At 37.0% G+C, this 9095-nt stretch overlaps 1 protein-coding gene and 1 long non-coding RNA gene across 2 annotated transcripts in view; one reads left to right on the top strand and one right to left on the bottom strand.

Annotated features, from left to right (window-relative positions):
• Positions 1 to 2710: 2710 nt before the first annotated feature.
• LOC100180553 (P-selectin) overlaps positions 2711 to 9095 on the bottom strand; it is a 10899-nt gene continuing 4514 nt past the window's right edge. Inside the window, exons 9-19 of the mRNA XM_002125729.5 lie at positions 8493 to 8605; positions 7957 to 8148; positions 7301 to 7501; positions 6700 to 6888; positions 6136 to 6333; positions 5605 to 5799; positions 5025 to 5213; positions 4664 to 4775; positions 4294 to 4445; positions 3540 to 3703; positions 2711 to 3239 (exon numbers count right to left, since the gene is read on the bottom strand). Of these exons, the coding sequence (XP_002125765.3) occupies positions 3036 to 3239; positions 3540 to 3703; positions 4294 to 4445; positions 4664 to 4775; positions 5025 to 5213; positions 5605 to 5799; positions 6136 to 6333; positions 6700 to 6888; positions 7301 to 7501; positions 7957 to 8148; positions 8493 to 8605 (1909 nt within the window). The 3' untranslated portion in view covers positions 2711 to 3035. The remainder of the gene's footprint in view (positions 3240 to 3539; positions 3704 to 4293; positions 4446 to 4663; positions 4776 to 5024; positions 5214 to 5604; positions 5800 to 6135; positions 6334 to 6699; positions 6889 to 7300; positions 7502 to 7956; positions 8149 to 8492; positions 8606 to 9095) is intronic.
• Positions 8074 to 9095, top strand: part of LOC113474857 — a 10895-nt gene continuing 9873 nt past the window's right edge. Inside the window, exons 1-2 of the long non-coding RNA XR_003396565.1 lie at positions 8074 to 8162; positions 8437 to 8618. This is a non-coding gene — a long non-coding RNA (uncharacterized LOC113474857). The remainder of the gene's footprint in view (positions 8163 to 8436; positions 8619 to 9095) is intronic.

Here is a 9095-nt window from a genome sequence, read left to right as displayed (position 1 = left end):
ATTGTCTGATATTGTTATTCAACCGGAATAATTCTTGTCATACAGTAGGTTGGGGGAAGATGGGACACATTTTCATTATATTTTCTCGTCCAATTTGGTAGTAAACCAAGAAAAGGCAAAGAATTATAAAACCGCGACTTACATAGACCGTTGTTAATTGTTTAAAACACGATCAGGATATTTAGATATTATGTGCTAAAGGTGTCCCATCTTCCCCCACCCTACTGTATCCTGTATTTGTAGGACAGGAGTTTCCGCGAGTTAATTCCGCAAAACAAAATCCAAACCATTAAAATTTTGCAAAACAAAGCACAAAGCAATTCAATTTATTGAAATCGGTGTTTTAAGATATCTTGCAACCGCTGGAAGTCTATTACAGCAAATTAAATTATTTATAAATTGTTTAAAATTATTATCTTATACTGGAAGAGCGTTCTGCTGAGTTCCGCCCGTGTACCTTCTAATAACTGTTTTAAAACAAAACTTTTACTTACCTGCGCTTTAATTGATACGTTGCTATTCACCGTTGAGTTGTTTGCCCGTTCATTGTCTATCTGCAGTTAGGTATAAGTACCACCAGAAGACAATGCAAAAAAGCAAAACGTTTCCATATGTGGCGTCTAAATAAAAAGTGCGGATATATAGTGTTGATTGGGATAAAAGGTGGTTCATGTTTTGATCTCATCGTTCAATTTGGTGGCAAACAAAGAATGTTTGCAGAACTGTATAACCGTATCTTCACAACTTAAAAATAGCGTTGTTAATTGGTAAAGATACGATTAATAATTGGGTATTATGTTGCCAAAAATCCTGTGCATGAGTTAGATTAGTGCAATGATTATTTATGCGATCTGTTGGAAAAATAAAAAGTTGTTTTAGCCATTTTCTTATTGTATAGGATAAAAAATTCTTACCCATTAATCTGTATTATAACTTGAAAATGTGGAAACGCTATAAAATACTCCCGTGCTGTTATTTACAAGTTAATTTAGCTGTAAAACAATAATTTGTTAAACTATTATGTCATATATTTCTGATAAATAGATAATATGTTCTTATTTACGGTTTACACGTGTATTTTTTATGGCAACTACATTATGTTAGTATTCCCATATTATTCTCTCATAAAGTGGCGAATGAACCACAAATTGTTTGTATAAAGAAATTGCAACCTTTGCTGAAAATCACTGTCCTGTCAAAGCATAATTCTAGAGCTATGTTCTATATTGAGATAAATTGCCGCCTTTATTGTGTACAGCGTATGTTATGCCAGACCTGTTGCGCGGGTTGGCTTATTTGAATGAATGTAACTTACTTTATCTTAGCGTGGCCGCAAACGGCAGTCCTTCTAACACGGGTGTTCATAAACCTCATGCCAGCTTATGAGTTACCAAGTAAGTTACTTTGTGGGTGATTATTCTTATTATATTATTTTGTTCGAATTTACTCCAATCATAGCTTATAATTAGGGTGATCCGCGGAATGTAGAAGTAAATTAGAAATTATGATGTTTAAGCATAAAGCTTATGATGTTTGTAGGGTTATATTTCACTTTTTTATAGAATGATGTCTAACATGATTAACATTCGCTCATTTAACGAATCAAATAGTAGAGTGGGGAAAGATGGGACACCTTTTCATTCCATTTTCTCGTTTCATTTGGAAGTAAACAAAGAACATTCAACGAATTATGAAACCGTATCCTCGCGACTTCTATAGACCTTTGTTATTGTTTAAACCTTAATCAGAATATTTGTATATTATGTGTTAAAAGTGTCCCATCTCGTCCCACCCTATACAATATATTTCCAAATCCACACGGTTCTTCTAATTGCACAAAAAATGTTTTAGCCTGTTAGCTAAGCAATTTCATCATTGCTGTCGTGTTCGACCAATTCCAATTTAATATTTCTGTAAATCTATTTATTTCAAACTTGTATGAAACGTTTTACACTTGAATATTTACCGTTGTCTATTTTGTCCCCGTGACCTTTATATAAAAACTATGTATAAAGTAATCCGCGTTTTGACGAAGAACCGGTTTGGCTCAGGGCAGATTTATAACGATTAAACGGTAACACCCTTGTACAGCGTTCCCCTTATGCCATCAGTCTTACTGACTAAACGGAGAAAATCACGCTCTGATTGATTTCCTTGTAATCCTTAGCGGAAACAGATTGGTTTGTAAAACCACATAAGCCGAAGATTGTCTTGCGCGTAAATATAGGTTTAAATTTACATTAATTTCGCCCGAAAGCTGCCGGATGCCTGAGGGAGAATCGCGTGCATTTGGATTGGAATAACATGACGATGGTGGTGTATTCATAAACTTTCATTTCCACTGTCAAGTTATAACATGGGTGGCATTTTATACACCAGACACACATGGTGTATTCATACACCTTATGCTCACTGCCGAGTTATAACATGGGTGTCTTCCTATACACCAGACACACATGGTGTATTCACACACCTCATGCTCACTATCCAGTTATAACGTAGGTGTCTTCTTATACACCAGACACACATGGTGTATTCATACACCTCATGCTCACTGTTGAGTTATAACATGGGTGTATTCTTAACATTACACACATGGTGGACAAAATAAGTTACATTCCTCAGTAAACCCAGATCGCCACCTAGCGGCACAATATTTTTTCACTGGGATTATTTTAATCCACCGATGGAAACAAACATGACACCTAACACGTTTTGTTTTCACAGATTTTATTTCCAACACAATATAAATAGTACAGCTACAAAATTCCACTGGCTGTGCGTAAAACAAATGGCAAGACGACAAGGAAAGGCGTATGTTCAAAAGCATGACATACAAACAAAGTAATAACTTAGACGCCCAACACGCATGCGTTCAGCGTCATAAGTTAAACACACACATAAATACCTACATTGCGCTGCGTTAACGCATGCGTTCAATGTAATAGATTATACCCAAAACACACAAATAGAAGTGCATTGTGTTTTACGTTCGAGTGTTCCTAACATGTGTTTGTTCTATTATGACGTATTAATTAATGAAACAATGGATGCGCGTCGGCTTCTTGGCCGCAAGGATCTCCACAAATCTCGGATGAAAGTTGGCGCGCGAATACTTCGTTAAAACCTTCGAAACCAGATGTAAGAAGGAATAAGTTCTTCTCGGATCCTGCGATAACTCCCAACTCAGCTCTATCTGGACCTCGTCTACCCGGAGTGCGGATACCGATGGCGTATGTCTGTAGATTAAGGATGAAAGAATGAATGAATAAATCCAACTCATTTATCATCGCGTAAGTAGCGGAAAACTTCAGAACGAATAAATGAATGTAACTTATTAATCCTCGTGTGGTTGGGCAACGATGGTCGTTATAACATGGGTGTTCTGTTTCATACACCTCGTGCTCGCTTACGATTTACCACGTATATGTAACTTAGTGGATTGTTACTTTTTTGTTTAGTGTTTTACACACGCGTCTACAATAGTGTTCGCACCGAGCCTCGAACCCGGAATTCCATAGTTAAGCCACACAACTCACCAATGCTCCTGTCCCTCTAATATCCAACGAATGTTGCGTCACATTATCTGCAGCTTTGCCGTCTGTAATCGTCACAACTACGTCACGAACCCCATGTCTGTTCCCGTTCCCTTCCGCAAGTATGACGTCATGTACATGTTTCAATGCCTTGCCGGTTTGTGTTCCTGTAATATTATTATGCAATAGTCAAATTCTCTTTTATTAATTAATCCCAACTATGTAAGGGATTTTCTCCTATGCGAGTTACGTTGAGTTAGTCTTGTAAACGTAATGGGCCGATTCTAGCCTATAGAATAGATTGTGCCACAGCCTACTAGAGATATCCGTGATTGTACATATACAATGTTGTGGTAAAGGGCCAAACCTGGCCTCAATTCCTGACATGTCACGCTAGGACCTTACCCATACAGAATAGAAACCGCGCCCAACAGAGAGCTGTGTGTGCGGTTCAGCGGTTCTTTAACTGTGGGAAAATCCCCTATAGCGAATGTAAACTACACAGTCATTCTAAATTTCTAAAGTAAACGTTACGCGTGTTTTATTACGATGTTAGCTGTCTAGTCGTAGGACTCTTACTCTGTTTGGTAGACATGTTTATTTTAAAATAACTGTTTTATTTTCTATTTGAAAAAGCATTCTTGAGTGCCAACTTTCTACTCTCGGTATTTTGTACTTTGTTCATACCCCCGAAACAAATTTACCATTAAGATAAAAAAGGCTACATTTATTCCCAACGAAGTATATTCCAACTTACCACTTCCATTATACGGAATTCTATCGAATGCTTGCAGTAATTCTTCTTTACTATTAGGATGGTCCTTGAGTAGAATCTGGGTGTTTTTGTCGACGTTCTTGTTGTATCGAAACACGGACACTTGAGTTACGTTTGGTGAAATTTCAAACATGCTGTAAAGAAATAACTTTAAATTAATGGCACATATACTGCAAGGGAGATCGTACAAAGCAGGTAAGCACTTTTTTCGGCCACTTTTACAGTGGTTTTTACGTTTTACCCATAGTCTGTTACAACTGTCATTTTGCTGCTTTCTTCCCTGTTTTTTTTTGCTATGGTATTCGAAGAGATAAATAAAGTTCATGTTACTTTATGTACACATACAACTTACCTAATAAGATCTCTTGTAAACTTTGTCATCTTTCTCCAGTTGTTTGGTCGAATAGAAGATGACGAATCCATCACAATAACCAGATCCATTACTGCGTACGGTGGACAACTTCCTGTGGTGTAACAATGTGGTTGATGATGTCATAATGGTTATGATAATATATGTATGGAAGAAAACTTGCCACCATACATGGTAAGGGATGTGAAAAAATATATATTTAATATTTATATATTGGTGGGGATAATACAGCAACTCTAGCCTGAACCCCATGAGGGTCATGATCCACTGCATGCTATGTCATAGTACATTACCCATATAGAATAAAATGTTAAGGTAATATGGTATATACAAAAAGGCTTACTGGCACAGCATGGTCTTGGAAGACTCCATGTTGTATCGTTAAGACAAGTGTTATGAGTGAAATTCCTTGGGAACAAAGTATATCCTTGTGATGCGTCACACTGGTATGAACACTGAGATGTCACTTGGTTCTGGTTTGTACATTGGAAGTTTCCATGTTGAATTCGAACTATCTTACGACATTGGTTTACTGTAGAAAGTGTATGATCATGTTATATATATATATTGATGGATAATGTGAGGATATGTTTTGAATACTTGTGTCTAAATAGTTAATTCTAAAAGTATACAATCTACATTTACTTTTAAAACTTTTGAAAGCTGTGTATTTTAGATGGTTAATGCCTATGTCAGCTTATCCACACACTGCATTAGCTTTAGCAACTTAACAGTGGGCATGGGAGTGGCAACCATGGATAAGTCACTCAAGTTCCCAACCACAAGGATATAAATGACCAAACCAACCAAAATTCTGCTTATCCACACACTGCAATAGGTTCAGCCACTCGACTGTGGGCATAGGAGTGGCAACCATGTATGTAAAAAACTTCCACCCATACAACCCATAACCCCCAACTTACGTTCACAAACTGGAGCCTCATTATCAAAGCTTAAACTCCCATTAATATTTTCCATGCATGTTGAATATAGAGGTCCGACCCTTCTGTAGTAATCACCCGTACATCCGTATTCACATTGAGATCTTATATAATTACCATCGCTACAGACACGGAAACCATTAGATGGGGCTGGAGGGGCCTCGCTGCACATTTTTCCTAAGCAAAGTAAGGTAATGTTTATTATAACTTAACATAAATTTTATTTATTTTTTAATTCAGTAATTAGGATCAGGTTAATTGAAATAGCAAAGAAAAGTAAATTGAATATGTGTTATGTACTAGTAAAGGTAAAATAATTTCTAATTTTGTCATATGTTATTGTCTTTTACCAAATACAGATAAATAAGTTGTATAAAAAGTTACATTCATTAAGTTTGGCCACACATGGTGTATACGAGAAGAATTAACATTCATTTTTTTATACACGTATATACTCTATATAGATAAGGTTCTATAGTAGCATATTTAATTAATCCACCCTAAACAACTCACTTGCACAGGAAGGCGGGTTTGTACTCCAAACGCCAAGTTCATCTCTATCTCCATCGTCGTTACATACCACAGTAGTTGCACCGATAAGTTGATAATCATCGTCGCATACAAAGCTACATATACTGTGCAAGTTGTTTATGTTGCTGCATGTGACTCTACCATTGGTTGGGTTCACTTGGATGGGCTCACAAGTTATAGCTGTGGATGTGAGTGGTATATAAGGTGTCAAATCTAAGCTTTTAAGTGGTGTTACATAATGCAACAGAAAAGTACATTAGCTATTGGAAAGCATATGGTTTTCTAAAGCAGTTTAATTTTAATTTCATATTACATAAAAGTATTGGTATAAGGTTCAAGGTCTACCCAAGCAAGTTAATAACTTCATCATCCACAAAGTAACATACATTGTAACTCGTAAGCTGGCACAAAGTGTTTGAACACCGTGTTATAATGCTGTTGTTTTCAGCCATGCGAGGATAAAGTAAGTTTTATTCATTCAACTTAACACATTCACTAAGTTAACAAATTCAGTTAGTTATCATATTAGCTAACATATTTACTTACGTTCACAGCGCTGAGACTCTGAGCTCCATGATGCTACCAATGGTCCCCCCACACATACAGATATTGGTTCACCAATCAACGCATATCCCTCGTTGCAAGCGAAACTACATGAACTGTCAACCATGTTGGTGTTGGTGCAAATCACTGAGCCGTGACTTGGTTCCACATGAACGGGTTCACACGTTATTGCTGTTGGAGAAATATGAAAGATTTTGGATAAAAACGGATCATCTTAAATATTTGTATTGGCCTGTTTCAGCCCAAAGTATAAAGGGTATCTGCATAAAGTATGTAGGTAACAGTAGATAGTATTTTAACATAGTGTTTATTAAGGGTGGGGTTAGCAGATCCTGCTCATGGCCTTTTATTTCTTACAGAAACATAACTATAAAGTTGAACAATATATCATATCTGGGTTATTGTATTACCGGAAAGAGGCCACAGGCTTTAAACCTCGCCCTGTTTGTGCCGATGCTTACAAAAACTGTCGTACTTTGGCAATCATGATTATTTAAGATACCATATATACCATATATGTATATGGAATATTGAAGATACCATATATACAGAGTATTGAAGGTTTCATGTATACAAAACTTACGAGCATCGAATTGACATCTAGGTTGACTCCCATTCCAATCCGTTTCATCACTTGGGTTCGAAACGCAAGTCAACATAGGTGAGCCAATCAAGCTGTAACCATCTATGCAGGAGAATGAGCACTCACTGCCCACTAGCTGACCATTTGTGCAACTCATTGAGCCATTAGGGGGAGCTATTAAGCTGTTTATGCAACTGAGTGCTGTAACATGAACAAGCAAGTTAAATTATTAATATGAACTAATGTAATTTATTTATCATAGCGGGGTGGGGTAACGTCAGTTGTTAAAAAATAGGTGTTTTAATATTATAACACATATAACCAGATGTTGGTAAACGCCCACGTCCAGCCTTGAACCCGCAACCTTTGAGGCAGGTGTGCTACCCCCTTTGGCATAAGTAATGACTGGTATAAGATAGTAATAGGTGAGATTGTATTTTACACATTAGTTATGTAACTTTGTGGCTGATTGTCATTTTTGTTAATTGTTTACCGTATGGTTGAGAGGAATGTAACTGTATTACGTTTCATTATTTAGTTTAAACGCTTCTGGCTGTACATTTTGACACGGACTGTACCTTTTGAGATTCAATCATGTTTTGCATTTTTTTGTGAGATATTTTTTTTTTTTGATAATTTAAACTACTTGCACTTACCGTCACACAGTGGCGCTGGTGAGCTCCATTCCCCAACGATACCAACCCCATAGTTACAAACTGACCTCGGGGACCCGTTGATCACATGACCCATGTCACAGGTGAACGAACACACGCTGCCAACGTTATTGCCATTGTTACATGACATCACACCATTGTTTGGGGGGGAGAGGACAGGAGGGCAAGTGGAAGCTGAAAGTTTTAATGTAAGTAAAATATATTTATTTAAGCCATGGGTGCCGTGTTGAAGTGCCCGGGGTTCTGGTATAGTTAGCCAACTCTGAACCACATTCCAGATTACCTGGCAAGCCAGCATAAGGGGCATGGTCTCTAACACAATAACTTGTAAAATGCATCTTAAAATGTGTGATTAATTTCAACATAGCATAGTTTGCCACATAGGGGATCAGATATATCTTGGTATTTATGTTACATATAAAAAATTAAGGTCTATGTTTTTAACATTGAAATTTATTTTAGCAATCTCTGAAAAAGCCTGTGTTGGTTTTTAAATGCAATCCACCACAGTGAAATACCTTGGCATATGGGGGGAGGTTGGTCCCACACAGCTGAGATATCACCATTATTATCATCCACACATGTAGATGTGGGGGGGCCTTGTAACATGAAACCAGGATTGCATGTGAAGCTGGAATATAAGGGTGAGGTTTATATAACTTGGATTTATCTCTTGAATAAGTAGAACTTATTTATCCTTGGCGAGGCAATGAAAGTTGTTATAATACGGGTGTTTTTGTTTCATATATCTCATGCCAGCTTACAAGTTACCAAATGTGTAGCTTTGTAGGTAATTGTTTTTTATGGAACTTTTTGTATGGCTTACAATTTAAACAGACCACAAGGAATTACTGAGTTGGAGAAATTTTCTTAAGTGTTTTGCCCAAAGACTTACATGAGTTTGAATGAATGAATGTAACTTACTTTATCCTCGCGTGGCCGGAAAACGACAGTCGTTATAACACGGGTGTACACCTCGCGCCAGCTTACGAGTTACCAAGTATGTTACTTTGTGGGTGATTATTTTTTTTGGATATTTTTTTTCATTTTTATGTATGGCTGATAATTTAGACAAGCCATTAGTGACCACTGGGTTGGAGCAATTGCCATTAAGTGTCTTG

Source organism: Ciona intestinalis, chromosome 14 (assembly GCF_000224145.3).
Source record: "Ciona intestinalis chromosome 14, KH, whole genome shotgun sequence".
Classification (NCBI taxonomy): domain Eukaryota; kingdom Metazoa; phylum Chordata; class Ascidiacea; order Phlebobranchia; family Cionidae; genus Ciona; species Ciona intestinalis.
This window is presented reverse-complemented; position numbering and strand designations above follow the sequence as displayed.